The sequence below is a fragment of the Oryctolagus cuniculus genome, chromosome 6 (assembly GCF_964237555.1).
Source record: "Oryctolagus cuniculus chromosome 6, mOryCun1.1, whole genome shotgun sequence".
Taxonomy (NCBI): domain Eukaryota; kingdom Metazoa; phylum Chordata; class Mammalia; order Lagomorpha; family Leporidae; genus Oryctolagus; species Oryctolagus cuniculus.
The window spans coordinates 125,638,537-125,654,187 of NC_091437.1; the positions used below are offsets into that span (position 1 = coordinate 125,638,537).

General features: G+C 43.6%; 1 protein-coding gene across 8 annotated transcripts in view; it reads left to right on the forward strand.

The window, feature by feature from the left end:
• SPAG1 (sperm associated antigen 1) overlaps nt 1-15,651 on the forward strand; it is a 132,976-nt gene that overhangs the window by 43,145 nt on the left and 74,180 nt on the right. For all 8 annotated transcript variants that reach the window (XM_070075361.1, XM_051843956.2, XM_070075363.1 and 5 more), the window contains 3 exons: nt 2,905-3,035; nt 5,764-5,870; nt 15,130-15,289. In XM_070075361.1, the coding sequence (XP_069931462.1) occupies nt 2,905-3,035; nt 5,764-5,870; nt 15,130-15,289 (398 nt within the window). The remainder of the gene's footprint in view (nt 1-2,904; nt 3,036-5,763; nt 5,871-15,129; nt 15,290-15,651) is intronic.

Sequence of the window (15,651 nt, forward strand, 5' to 3'; positions counted from 1 at the left end):
TTAATGAATATAAATTTCCAAAGTACAGCTTATGGATTACAATGGCTTCCCCCCCCCATAACTTCCCTCCCACCCGCAACCCTCCCCTTTCCCTCTCTCTCCCCCCTTCCATTCACATCAAGATTCATTTTCAATTCTCTTTATATACAGAAGATCAGTTTAGCATATATTAAGTAAAGATTTCAACAGTTTGCACCCACATAGAAACACAAAGTGAAAAATACTGTTTGAGTACTAGTTAGAACTTTCCTATTTTACAGAGAAAGTGTAACATAAGACAGAATGAACAGATAGCACAGAGGTGTAGAACTTGGTTTCTGCAGTCCAACTGTGTGGAGATAATTCTGAAACTTAACGATGCTCCTTCTCACCACAGGGACTTTGCACATGTCTACAATGCTATTGCTCATTTTCTACTACTGTTGACTTCCATCAGTAGAGATTCTCTTGTCTGTTACAGGGAACAAAAGCTTTCTTATGTTCTGTTGAGGAATCGTATAGCTGAAGAATTCGAGCAGACTGGTGATGGTTGCAGGAGCTCAGACCTCAGCAGGGTCTCCCCTCTCCTGCCTTTGTTTCCTGTGTGTGCTGAGGCTATAAAGTGCCTACCTCAGAGCCGCTGTGAGGAGTCAGTAGAACAGTGATAAGAACTCAAGCATGCCGGTGCCGCAGCTCACTAGGCTAATCCTCCGCCTAGCGGCGCCGGCACACCGGGTTCTAGTCCCGGTTGGGGCGCCGGATTCTGTCCCGGTTGCCCCTCTTCCAGGCCAGCTCTCTGCTGTGGCCAGGGAGTGCAGTGGAGGATGGCCCAAGTGCTTGGGCCCTGCACCCCATGGGAGACCAGGATAAGTACCTGGCTCCTGCCATCGGATCAGCGCGGTGCACCGGCCGCAGCACGCTGGCCGTGGCAGCCATTGGAGGGTGAACCAACAGCAAAGGAAGACCTTTCTCTCTGTCTCTCTCTCTCTCACTGTCCACTCTGCCTGTCAAAAAAAAAAAAAAAAAAAAAAGAACCCAAGCGCTTGGGCCATCATCTGCTGCCTCCCACGTGCATTGGCAGGAAGCTGGAACAGAAGCAGAGGAGCTGGGACTAGGACCGGCATGCTAAAATGGGATCAGGGTATCACACACAGGGGTTTAACCCTCTGTGCCGCAACACCTGCCTCAATTTGCTTACCTTTCACTATTTGAAAGGCAGAGAAACAGACACAGACATCTTGCATCCTCTGGTTTACTCTCCAGATGCCCACAACACATCCAGAGCTGGGCATAGGTACTCATTATTCCATGACATTCCATGACATAAAATCAACATTTTAAGCAACAGCCTAGTAGAGTGTGTGTGTGTGTGTGTGTGTGTGTGTACACACACTTACTAGAAAGAGTTGCAGAGAGATGGAGAGTAAGAGAGATCTTCCTTCCACTGGTTCACTTCCCAACAGGCCTGAATGGCCACCACTGGGCCAGGCAGAAGCTAGGAGCCTGGAACTCCATTCAGGTCTCCTACATGGGTGGCAGGGGCCCAAGTACTTGGGCCAACTTCCACAGCTTTCCCAGGTGCATTGGCAGGGGGAGCAGCCGGGACACAAAATGGCACTGACAGCTTAACCCACTGTGCCACAATGCCGGCCCCCAGCCAGGTAGATTTTAAATTCTTCTCTTCATTAATTTTGTTGCTTTCATGCCCTTGATCTAGCAAAATTTGCTGTCTTAACATCTGTATTCCTCATGCTATTGATTATTGTCTGACTTCAATCAGATTCCATTGATTAGATTACTTTATATCATTTCCCTACAGTTAGAATCTACTCGTATTGGCAGCCTAATTGTTTCTGGTAACCCAGTACCAACTGAATAAAGGACACTGGTTTTCATTGATTGTCCCCCCCCCCTTTTTTTTGTTCTAAAGAATCATTCAAAAATGTGTTTAATATTTGATATTAGCTAAGGTGGTTTTTAGGAGATCTATGAGTGTTTAAATCCCATGTCACTGCTGAAGCCTGACTTCACTTTAAGCCCATGAACTGGGCGTTTAGGCCTCGGCAGAAATGTTGACTTCGTGCCTGTAGAAGCGTGGGCAGCACGGCTGCCTTGACCAAGCACCACAAGCTGAGTGGCTCACATGGGAGGTTGTGTTTTCTCCCAGCTGAGGAGGCCGCAAGCCTGAGTTCCGGGAGACAGCACTGTCGTGTTCTTCCATGGGCTCCTTCCTTAGCTTGTCTGAGGCCCTTTCTCCTGTGTCTTCGTACGTTCTCACCGTGTCCCTAAATCCTCCTCCTGTGAGAACACCAGTTGTACTGCTTTGCAGCCTGCTCACATACCTCATTTACCATAATAACCTCCTTTTTTTTTCTTTTGAAGATTTATTTATTTACTTGAAAGTCAGAGTTACACACAGAGAGAAGGAGAGGCAGAGAGAAAGAGAGAGAGAGAGGGGTCTTCCATCTGCTGGTTCACTCCCCAGATGGCCGCAATGGCCAGAGCTGCGCCGATCCGAAGCCAGGAGCCAGGAGCTTCTTCCAGGTCTCCCACATGGGTGCAGGGGCCCAAGGACTTGGGCCATCTTCTTCTGCTTTCCCAGGCCACAGCAGAGAGATGGATCGGAAGAGAAGCAGCCGAGACTCGAAGCGGTGCCCATATGGGATACCGGCACTGCAGGCGGCGGCTTTATCTGCTACACCACAGTGCCAGCCCCACCCTAATAACTTCCTGAAAATCCCTGTGTCGCAGTAGAACTACTGCCTGAGATACAGCGGGGCTGGGGCTTCAACAGAGGAGTTAGAGGGGACCCAGCTCAGCCCGTCCACGGGGGATAATTATTTCACTTACCACTTCAACTGAATTCCTCTCTGTTCTTACATTTGCCTCAAGCCCATTGGTTGCCAATGCATGTTTCTTTTATAGGAGCATCTCAGCCCTTCCCACTGTAGCTGCCTACAACAACCGAGCGCAGGCCGGAATCAAGTTGCAGAACTGGAATAGTGCTTTTCAGGATTGTGAAAAGGTCCTGGAGTTAGAACCTGGAAACATAAAGGGTAAAATGCTCACCGAATGCTTGTAAAGTTCCAGCAGGATCCGTCCCAAACCATTTGTAGACACTTACTACACTTGCATTAAAAATGTCTCAGATAAACTCGAACTTCATTCGTGAGTTCCCACCTTCATAAAGTCGCTTTTCATATTACACCTAACTTGGAGTTGGGTACCGGTCGCAGAGGGTAGGGTAGTTGCAGGAGTGAGTTTCATGGGTTCTTTTCCTCAGCTTGGTATAGAAATAAAAAGCCGGGACACAATTTGCAAAGAGGCAGAAACGTTTATTAGAAAAGGGACTTTTATTTGATTGGCAAACGGCAGGGAAAGTGTCTTGTCAGAGAGAAGAGCAGGCAGAGTGCCCGCGTGGGACACTGGGCTTTGAGGAGCTATCCCGGGTTTTTAAAGCATTACTATTTTTTTCTATTGGGTCATTTGGTGGGGGTGCCCACTGGACAGGGGTTTTACATATGTAGATTGGCTTGGGGCTCATGGAGGTAGCGGGGGTCTCCTGGAGACTGTCCATCCCCTTAGGGGCTCAGCCCCCTCCTCTGCGTGTGATTTAAAGCCACAAGGTCACACATGCGGCACAGTAAGCTGTTAGTGGGGGAGATGCCAGCTGGCCTGGAGACAGGCTTTCCTGCCACCGCTGACAGCTTGCTTGTGAAGAACATTCTGCCTACATCTGAGGGGCCCACAGATTCCCAGCCCCACTGGGTGGCCTCAGAGTTTAACTCCCTAATTATTTGTACTAAGGTAGCTAACAATCCCAAGAAATGAAGTAAAATATATGTATGTGTCTTCAAAGAGAAATAGCTCATACTCTCATTTGTATTTTTTATCTAAAAACCTTAAGTATAATTTACTATCGTGTTTCTGATGTTTCTGATTTTTATTGACATATTAAAATAATAAGTCCACACTGGGACCCATGACCCTTCCCGGGTTTTTTTGTGGGCATTTCCATCTAGATGGCCATTGATATAATTTCATATTTATTTCAAATTGATAAGAAATTGTTCAATTTTAAGTTCAATTTGTCTATAGCTGATTGTGTCTTTCTACCAAAAACCTGCACTCTGTCTCGATTCCTGTCTCAGTGACTGGCTGTCTTGTCATGGTCTAAGCCTGAAGTCACATTCTGCTTCCTTTTCTTATTTCTTATTCATTCATTCATTCATTTATTTGAGAGGTGGAGCATCTGCTGGTTCACTCCACAAATACTTGCAGCAACAGGAGTTGGGGGGGGGGTAGCAGAAAGAGTGCACAAACTCAGGAGTCGGAAATTCAAGCCATTTCCCGTGTAGGTGGCAGGAACCCAAGTACTTGAGCCATTGATGCTGCCTCCCAGTGTCTACAAAGCCAGGAGTGCTGCAATTAGGAGCAGAGCCAGGATTTGAACCCAGGCACACCCATGTGGGATGTGGACATGCTAATCAGCATCTTTTTTTTTTTTTAATTAAGATTTATTTTACTTACTTGAAAGGCAGAGTTACAAAGAGAGAAGGAGAGACAGAGTGAGAGATCTTGCATCTGCTGGTTCACTCCACAAATGGCTATAATGGTCAGGGCTGGGCCAGGCTGAAGCCAGGAGCCTGGAACAACTTCTGGGTTTCCCACATGGGTGGCAGGGACCCAAGCATTTGGGCCACCTTCTATCGCTTTCCCAGGTGCATTAGCAGGGAGCTGAATTGGAAGTGGAGCAGCCAGGACTCCCATGTGTTGCTGGTGTTGCAGGCTGCAGCTTAACCTGTTGCGCCACAATGCCAGCCCTTAAAATAGCATATTAAGATAGATCAGATATAAACTTCTGAATTTTCAGAATTACCAAGGCTGATCATTTACAAAATAAGGGCTTATTATACAAGTTCTCTTGTTGTGTAATGATAGGACAAGAAAGGTATTCATGGCCAGTATTAACTAATTCGATTCTTTGAAGCCTACCAAAAACATCTGATGCCAAGTGCTCAAATTCTGAACCAGCCTCGCCGACTTGGTCATCAGGTGCCCCGTGGGCCCCGTGTTAAGTAACTTCTCAGCATTGTGGAGCTTCTTGCAGTCCAGATTCCACTGATGAGTCAAGTTCTGAGAAGCATTATTGTTTAGTGACGGCCTTCTGGATCCTGGGGCCTGGGGTGGGAGCTGGCGGGCTCCCGGGCTGCTAGAGGGCCAGGTTGTTAGAAGGGCCAGTCGCCTGAGGCAGCCTCTTCTCTCGACCTCAGTGTCATTTGCTGTGTGTGCTACGACGTGAAGGTGGGTGTTCTTCAGCTCTGCAGAGTTACTGCCTAGGATTCTGTGCTACTTATACTCTCGACTTGCAACATATGTCACAACCACGCTAACATGTAGTAAAATATGTCACTTTCGGGGCCGACGCTATGGCTCACTTGGTTGGTCCTCCGCCTGCAGCGCCGGCATTCAATGTGGGCACTGGGTTCTGGTCCCGGTTGCTCCTCTTCTGGTCCAGCTCTCTGCTGTGGCCCAGGAGGGCAGTGGAGGATGGCCCAAGTGCTTGGGCCCTGCACCCGCATGGGAGACTAGGGAGAGGCACCTGGCTCCTGGCTTTGGATCGGCGCAGCGCCGGCTGTGGCAGTCATTTGGGGAGTGAACCAGTGGAGGGAAGACCTTTCTTTCTCTCTCTCTCTCTCTCTCTTACTGTCAGTAGCTCTACCTGTCAAATAAATAAACAAAATCTTTTAAAAAAATGTCACTTTCGCTTTGGTAAATTTTCAGCCCTTCTGCGCCGTGCCACCACGTATAAACACCAAAACAAGCTCCAGGAAGCTAGAGATGATCTGAATACAGTACTGGCTGTTGAACCTGACAATGATTTGGCCAAGGTAAGTACACAAAGTGACTTCTCACCTACTTCTGTAGTTGGCCATTTCTGTATTTATGTGACAATTATATCAATTGTTTTAAAAAAAGATTTGCTTGTGTATTTGAAAGGCAGAGTGACGGAGAGAGAGAGCTAGGGACAGAGAGAGACCATCCATCTGCTGGTTCACTCCTTTAAAGTTGCGAAGGCTGACCTTGAGTCAGGCCAAAGCCAGGAGCCAGGAAACCTCCTTTGGTTCTCCCATGTGGATGGCAGGGACACAAGGACTTGGGCCATCTCCCTCTGCTTGGCTCATTAGCAGGGAGCTGGATCAGAAAAGGCACAGCCGGGACTTGAACTAGCACTCTGATATGAGATGCTGGCATTGCAAATGGTGGCTTAACCTGCTGCACCATCACACCAGTCCCAAAATAGTTTTGGTCTTGCTGAGTAAGTTATGTGGAGGATTAAGTCACAGCATGTATATCCCAGGTATCCCCAAATGTTAATATTTATTTGTCCTGGAAGAATACAGGCTCTTAAAGATTGTCCCAAACTATAATCCTACCTCTGAAGGGCAAATTTTTCATTTTTCCCTTATAGCATTGTAGGTCATGCTTTCCTCTGAGCCCATCACAGTTTATTCTTCAGAGTGGTCTAGAAGTTTCCTAGGTAGGACTTGGGTGAGCTCCAGGGCCATAGCAGAGCGTTTCTGTCTACTGCTAGTACAGTCAGTGTATCGCGGATGAAAGGTGTTCTTCCTCACTGAGCAGACCGCTTGGACACACGCAGAAGGGCACCAGTAAATTAAGGCCTGAAGAGGAGAGCTAAGCACCAAGAACTGTGAAGGGCCTGCCATTTTACCCCTGGGGAAATGAATCAGGTGGCCTGGGGCAGGTGCAAAAGACTGCATTTCTCCTGGCACACCAAGCTGTGAGCTTCGTGTTCCTGGCAGGGCCCCCGGTCCTACGCCCCTCAGGGCTGGCCCAGACTGGCTCAGTTTGTTCAGTGGATTTGAGTGACAGCTGAGGAATCAGAAGTGTGGCAACTCCCATCTTTTATGATGGGCTGTAAAGAAATCTGCCCAACCTGTGCTCCAGACGAAAATATGGTTACTATACTGGTGAGCTCACACATGTGCCCACTCCTCCGCAGAGAAATGCAAGTGTGGCTGCCCAAGGCTGTTCTCAGTATGAGCACCCTTCAAAACAGCCGAGAGCAAGGAGCTTTGAAATGTACTCAGAGGTGGGAGAAGCCCATGGAGACCTGCCTTCCACATCCACCTGTTGTGTTACTTGTCAGGCTGGCATTTCAGTGGATTAAGCTTAGAGTCTGGCTTTGGAACACCTCTTCAGAGTATTTTCTTTCTGTAATGCTCTGTTTTTAAAACGTTAGTGTAAGGCCGGCGCTGTGGCTCACTTGGTTAATCCTCCGCCTGCGGCGCCGGCATCTCATATGAGTGCTGAGTTCTAGCCCCGGTTGCTCCTCTTCCAGTCTAGCTCTCAGCTGTGGCCCAGGAGGGCAGTGGAGGATGGCCCAAGTGCTTGGGCCCTGCACCCATATGGGAGACAACGAAGAAGCACCTGGCTCCTGGCTTCGGATTGGCACAGCGCTGGCCGTAGCGGCCATTTGTGGAGTGAACCAACGGAAGGAAGACCTTTCTCTCTGTCTCTCTCTCACTGTCTATAACTCTACCTGTCAAATAAATAAATTAAAAAAAAATTTTAAAAAAGTTAGTGTAACAATATTCTTTTATGTATGTATGTACGTATTTATTTCAGAGAAAGAGAGGGTGGAAAGAGAAATCTTTCAACCACTGGTTTTCTCCCCAGATGACCACAATATATCTGAGATTGGGCCAGGTTAAATCCAGGAGCCTGAAACTCCATTCTGGTCTGTCTCATGGGTCTCTATGGCAGGTCTCCATGGGCAGGAACTCAAGCACTTGAGCTATTATCCAGGGCTTCCCAGGCATGTTAGCAGGAAGGTAGATTGGAAGCCAGGTAGTGGAGGACTTGAACTAGCACTCTGGTATGAGAAGCAGGTATATTAAGTGGCAGCTTAACTAGAACACCAGCCCCTATGACAATATTCTAAAGAAAAAACTTCAAACAAAGATAATCACCTTTGATTTTACTACCAAGATAATTTCATGTTTATGTATTAACCTTTAGGCCTTATCCAAATACATTTTTATCTTAACCGTATGCAAAGATTAACTTAAAGTCGATCATATACTTTAATATAAAACCTAAACTAAAAGGCTCAGAAGAAAACACAGGATAAAATCCTTGTGACCTTGATTTCCTGCATAGGATATGGAAATTACAATCCATAAAAGAAACAGTAGAGGGGCGGTTCCAAGATGGCAGAGTAGGGAGGGAGCTTACTGCTCCAGGAGAAGATAGATTAAAAAAAAAAAAAGTAGAGTGTAGTCTCAAGGAAGAGTTAGGGAGAAAACAGCAGAGGAAACTCTACCAAAATTAGAGGGACACAGTAGACCTATGTGGAGGGTGTGGGCTCCCATGGCTCGGGACTATGCACCAGCGTTGGAGACTGAAGTGAGACCAGACAGCAGCATTCCAAGCCACTGGCAGAAAAGCTTCAGGAAGAGCCTAGAGGGAACCCATCTTGGAGCCCTGTGGGGGATTGTGTACCTGCCAGACTAGAGAAGAAAAAAATACAAAAGGATGGGATGGACATGCCTCTCTCTCTCTGATCACTTTACAATGGCATCCTGTAACAAGCCGATAGAGCAGGCGCCATTTTGGACATACATAACAGCTGTGCCAACTCCTGTCTGTGTCCAGCAACCAGCTGAGTGGAAACTCCGGACTCCTGACTCTGGTGGGGAGAACTAACAGGGGGCCTGGGGCTTGTGACTGTGTGAGGCTTCTGTACTGCGACTGTAAAAAAAAAAAACAAAACTGAAGGTGTGTGTGAGGACTGATGGTGTGGCTGGGACATTGGGCAGTCCCAGTGGGAGACTACAGACACTCAGGGCTTCCTGGTTACCTGCTAAGAGACATTGCTGGGGAGTCTGAACTTACACTGAGGACTGCACAGATTCTTTGATCCTTTGGACAGAGCAGACGAATATTATACACACTGGGGCTAGCACTCAGGCACTGGTCTCCTTTGAGGAAAGGAGCTCAGCTGAGCAGAATAAATTTCCCTCCTGATGTAAAAAAAAGAGAGAAGATTTACCACACCAAACCTGAGTGTGTCACCTTAGGCACACCCTCAAACCTGGAGAACTACACAGAGCTCCCTGGCCACACCTACTATAAGCCTCTAGATATTCACTGAAAGCAGACATTCCACATGTCTGCAGAGTCATAGTACAAAGATAAAAGCTATAACAGCAAAGAAAAAAAAAAGTAAAGAACCCAACAAATATCTCCAAAATGCTGAACAAATGCTGAACAACAAATGCACCAATTTAAGAATCAAGAATAAGGAAGACAACATGATGCCCCTAAAAGAACATGACACTTAAATACTAGATTGTGAAGATGATGAGAAGGAAGAAATGCAAGAAATGGAATTCGAAAAATTGATTATAAAATTACATAGAAATAATCAGAAGCAAATGCACAAACTACTGAAATACGTATAGGACATGAAAGAAAATTTCTCCCATGAAATTGAGATCTTAAAGAGAAATCAAAATGAAATGAAGAATTCAATATAATAAATAAAAAATGCGGTTGAGAGCCTTAACAACAGAATTGGTAAAGCAGAAGAAAGAATATTGGACTTAGAAGTCAAAGCACAGGAAATTATACAGACAAACCAAAGACAAGAAGAGGAAATTAGAAATCTAAAAAACAATGTTGGGAATCTATAGGATACTATAAAATGACCCAACATATGGGGTCTAGGATTTCCTGAAGGCACGGAAAGAGATAAAGGATTAGAAGGCCTTTTTAGTGAAATAATAACAGAAAACTTTAGTAATTTGGAGAAAGAAAGGAACATTCAAGCACAAGAAGCACATAGAACTCCTAATAGACATGACCAGAAAAGATCTTCACCACGACACATTGTAATCAAACTAACCAGAGTAAAACATAAAGAGAAGATTCTAAAATGTGCATGAGAGAAACGCCAGATTACTTTCAGAGGATCTCCAGTCAGACTCATGGCTGACTTCTCACCAGAAACCCTATAGGTTAGGAGAGAATGGCAAGATATAGTCCAAGTCTTCAAATACCTTGGAATAAACTTAACCAAGGATTTCAAATACCTCTATGAGGAAAATGTTAAAACATTAAAGAAAGAAATAGAAGAAGATACAAAAAATAGAAAAATATTCCATGTTCATGGAGTCGAAGAATCAATATCATCACAATGTCCATTCTTCTGAAAGTAATTTAGAGATTCAACATGATACCAAAAAAATACAAAAGACATTCTTCTCAGATCTAGGAAATTGATGCTGAAATTCATATGGAGCCACAAGATACACCGAATAGCTAAAACAACTTATACCACAAACATAAAGCTGGAGGCATCACATACCAGATTTCAAGATGTTTTAATCAAAACAGCCTGGTACTGGTACAAAAACAGATGGATAGACCAGTGCAACAGAATAGAAGCACCAGAAATCAATCCAAACATCTACATTCAGCTTATATTTGAGCAAGGAGCTAAAACCAATTCCTGGAGTAAGGCTAGTCTCTTCAATGGTACTGGGAAAACTGGATTTCCACAAGCAGAAGTATGAAGCAAGACCCCCTAACTTACACTTTACACAAAAATCCACTCAACATGGATTAACAATCTAAATCTATGACCTGACATCATCAAATTATTAGAGAACATTGGGGAATCCCTGAAAGACATTGGCACAGCAAAGAGTTCTTGGAAAAGACCCCAGAGGCACAGGCATTCAAAGCCAAAATTATCAAATGGGATTACATCAAATTGAGAAGTTTCTGTACTGCAAAAGAAACAGGAAAGTGAAGAGGCAACCCAAAGAATGGGAGGAATTATTTGCAAACTGTGCAACTGATAAAGCATTAATAATCAGAATCTACAAAGAGATCAAGAAACTCCACAAAAAGAAAACAAGCCACCCAGTTAAAAGATGGGCCAAGGACCTAAATAGACATTTTTCAAAAGAGGAAATCCAAATGGCCAACAGACACATGAAAACGTGTTCAGGACCACTAGCTGTCAGGGAAATGCAATTCAAAACCACAATAAGGTTTCACCTCACCCCAGGTAAAATGGCTTTCATACAGAAATCAACAGACAACAAATGCTGGTGAGGATGTTGAGAAAAAGGTACATTAATCCATTGTTGATGGCAATGTAAACTGGTAAAGCCACTATGGAAAACAGTATGGAGATACCTCAAAAATCTGAATATAGATTTACCTTATGACCCAGGCATCCCCTTTCTGGGAATTTAGCCAAGGGAAATGAATTCAGTAAATAAAAGAGCTTTCTGCACTTCAATGTTTATTGCAGCTCAATTCACAATAGCTAAGACATGGAATCAACCTAAATGCCCATCAACTGAAGACTGCATAAAGAAATTATGGGATATGTACACTATTAAGTAATACACAACAGTAAAAAAATGTGAATCCTGTTATTTGCAACAAAATGGATGAATTTGGAAAACATCATACTTAGTGAAATAAGCTAGCCCCAAAGGGACAAATGCCATATAGTCTCCCTGATCTTTGAGAACTAATAGAGCACCTAAAACTAAATCTGTAGTAGTGAAATGACACTTGGAGAAGGGGTGACTTGAGCTGCCCTTGTCTTGACTGTTGAGGAAAAGTTTCATTTTCTTTGTTTTTTTTTCATCTTTTTTCCTTCTTACTATTTGTTGAACTCTTTAGTTAACATAGAGTTAATCATATGTGTATAAAGTGAATTGAAATTGGATCTCAGTTAAAAAGAGTAGGAATAAGAGAGGGAGGAGGAAGTTAGTAACTGTGGAACTGTATAGTTCTGCATACATTCCTATGGAATTACTTCTAAGTGTAGTTTCAAAACTTGTCATGGGACTCCAAATCCCATTAAAATTGGTGGTAAAAATGCCATCTTGAGTGGTACAGTGATCATATTAAGTGTTAAAGTGAACATATAAATAGGATTAAGTGTTAAAGAGATCATATAAATAGGATCAAGTGCCCTATAATAATAATAGAAAGAATTAAAAAGGAGAGAGTGTCCAACATGGGAAGCAGTTCACACAGCAGACTCATAGAATGACAATTGCTTTAAGTAGCACTCTAACCTCAGAATTAGCCGTTAAGGCTTCCTAGTCTAGCTGAAAGGCCTGTGAGAGCATTCAGGCCTGGAAAGCCAAGACACTGTGGCAAAAAAAAAAAAAAGTTTTACATGAATGATCTCTATGAATGAGTATGAATGAGACCCCTGTGGAATAGAATGGCCATCAAAGAAAGATGTACTTGTCTCTAATGGGAGGAGAGAACTTCCACTTTGCTTATGGCCTTGTCCAAATACTGACAGAATTTGTGGACTCAAAAGGTTTCCATAGCCTAGGCAGCTCATTTCAAGAGCCTCCGGTGATCACTGACATCATACATAAGAATGATAATTGGTTATTTTTTTTTTTTGACAGGCAGAGTTAGTGAGAGAGAGAGACAGAGAGAAAGGTCTTCCTTCTGTTGGTTCATCCCCCGAATGGCCACTGTGGCTGGTGCACTGCACTGATCTGAAGCCAGGAGCCAGGTGCTTCCTCCTGGTCTCCCATGAGGGTGCAGGGCCCAAGCACTTGGGCCATCCTCCACTGCCTTCCTGGGCTACAGCAGAGAGCTGGACTGGAAGAGGAGCAACCGGGACAGAACCGGCGGCTCTAACTGGGACTAGAACCTGGGGTACCGGCGCCGCAGATGGAGGATTAGCCTAGTGAGCCATGGTGCTGGCCAAAGAGTGTTAATTGTTAACAGCAAGAATCACTGTGCACTAACTCCCCATGCAGTACCTCTGTCCTCAATGAGTTATACTGAGAGTTAACTGTAAAACCTGTTCTCAAACAGTTTTGTGTGTGTGAAAGTGTGTGTACAAATTGTTAAAATCTTTACTTAGCATAGAGTTGGTCTTCTGGGTACAAGATTAATTGAAAATGAATCTCAATGGAGAATGGGACTGGCAAGGGGAGAGGGAGGAGGAGATGGGGTGGGAGTGTGGGTGGCAGGGCTGATATGGTGGGAAGAATAATTGCGTTTCTAAAGTTGTACTTATGAAATTTGTGTTCCTTAAAAAATAAAAACAAAAATGAAATAGTAGACAAGTTGGGCTTCACAAGCTTAAAATGTCTCTCTGTGAAAGACATTGTTGAAGAATGGAAAGATAAATCATTTTTTTAAGAAAGAGTTTATGTATTTACTTGAGAGGCAGAGTTGCAGAGAAAAGGAGACACAGAGAGGGAGTTCTTCCATCTGCTGGTTCACCTGCCAAATGACTGTAACGGCTAAGCTGAGCCAATCTGAAGCCAGGAGCCAGGCGCTTCTTCTGGGTCTGCCATGCTGGTGCAGGTACCCAAGCACTAGAGCCATCTTTGACTGCTTTCCCATGCCGTAGCAGAGAGCTGAATCAGAAGAGGAGCAGCTGGGGCTAGAAATGGCACCCTTATGGGATACTGGTGCCACAGGCATTGGCTTAGCCCACCATACCACTGCTCTGGCCCCAATAACATTTATTTTTGTACTCTGTATCTGTTATCTCAAATCAGGGAAAACATATAATAATTGTCTTTTGGGAACTGCCTTATTTCACTAAGCATAATGGTCTTCAGTTCCATCTATTTTGTTGCAAAAGACAGGATTTCATTCATTTTTATGGCTGAGTAGTAGTCCACTGTGTTTATACCACATTTTCTTTATCTGGTCAACAGTTGATGGATATCTGGTTGGATTCCATATCTTAGCTATTATGAATTATAGCCTTTGTTTATACTCTTAAGGAACAGTGGTTCTTCTACTTACTACTTGTTGAACACTTTATTTAGTGGAGTGCTGAACTTGTGATTAGAAAGTAAATTGAAAGTATTTCATTGTAAAAGTTAAAAGTAAAATAAGTAAAGAAGGAGAAGAATGGGAGCGAGGGAGGGTAGGGTATGGAGTATCATTATGCTCTTAAAACTATACATATGAAACATATGAAATTTGTTCCCCTTATGTAAATTTTTTAAAAAGTAAAAACAAAACAATAGAAAAAAAAGGCCAGGGGAGGAGAGTGGCTGTTGGCCTTAGTAAGGTCTTTAGAGTGAAACAATGCATGCTTTTCATACAACTAGGAAAAAAGCTGTACCTAGGACTTCAGTACAGTTTGTCAAAAAATAAAGTAGTTCAGATGCATCTGAAAAGCAGCTTAATATTGTTAGTCATTAGGGAAATGTCAATTTAAAGCCACAGTGAGATGCCACTATGAGCGGGCTGAGCCTGCGAGGTGATGAGGATGTGCAGGTACTGCCGCTGTTGAGAGTGCACAATGACACTGTCACGGGCATAAGATCTCAACTTCTTTTCCAGGTTCTTGCCCCACAAAGATAAGAATGCAAAACAGGGCCATAAATACCATGCACAAGTGAGAGCAGTATTTACTTAAAAATGAGAGAGTGAATATACATTCACAAGAGAATGTGGGCCACCTCACACTGTGGCCCAGCCCTGGCCATTGTGGCCATTTGGGGAGTGAACCAGTAGATAGATTTCACCTCTCCTTTTCTCTTTGTGGCACTTGGCCTTCCAGATAAATAAAAATAAAATCTTAGGAAAAAATATCCATCAACTTGTACACTGTATGTACATGAGGCTTGTATCAATTATATCTTAACAAAGCTGTTAAAAATGAGATGGTGAAGGAGAATGGTTTGATAGGTACATTTTTCATTCTACTTGGCATAAACTATTGAAGAACTTTCAACATTACTCTAAACAGCATGGGCATCGTGATTTCATTTGTATAAAACTACCTCTTTGTGTGCCTCAGTGCAAAGAAACATCCTTAGGATGTCCATAGTGATATCTGAGTGGCAGGAGTTTAAGTGACTTTTTAATTTCATTTTTAAGCTTGTTATTCTAAATTTTTTTTTTTACAGTGGGCATATATGATTATAATCAGAGAAAGGAGTCAAGTTGTTCTGGTAAAGAAATAAAGACTTGATAACCAAAAGAAGCCTTATCTTAGTTATCTTGATTTGTTTTTAAATATCTTCATATTTTTTCCTACAAAAAAAGGTTGTATTTTTTTTTTATTAAAGGAAAATATTTTCCTTAACTATGTTGCAGAAAACATTGTCAGAAGTTGAAAGAGATCTGAAAAATTCTGAACCTGCACTTAAGACCCAAAGCAAAGGGAAAAGGATGGTCATCCAGGAAGTAGAGACCTCGGAAGATGAAGACAGAGAGGAGAATGCAAGGCCCCGCGTGGACGGCAGTGCAGCTGAGGGTAACACATCTTTTCTATTTTGGTTCTGCAGAAAACTTCCTGTGTATCACATGAGCTGGCTTGACTGTTCTGTGTGTTCAGAAATTCTTAGTCTACCAGGTTTTTTCTAGCTTTGCCTCGTAAATCTATAAATAAGTTTGGCTCATCTACTTCTTAATATGCTCTCCCAAGTCCATTTTTCTTCTAAGTCTGGCATCTATTTCTAGTCCCAATTTAATTCCTGATTATCACCCTTTAACATAAGTGGCTATGACTCAGAGACACCAACAATTTGCGAGTCAACCTTAACCTTCTCTCTTAGATGAGTGCATTTGTCCACTTGTTTTGCACACAAATGTGCTGCCATCAGGCCTGGAGGTAGC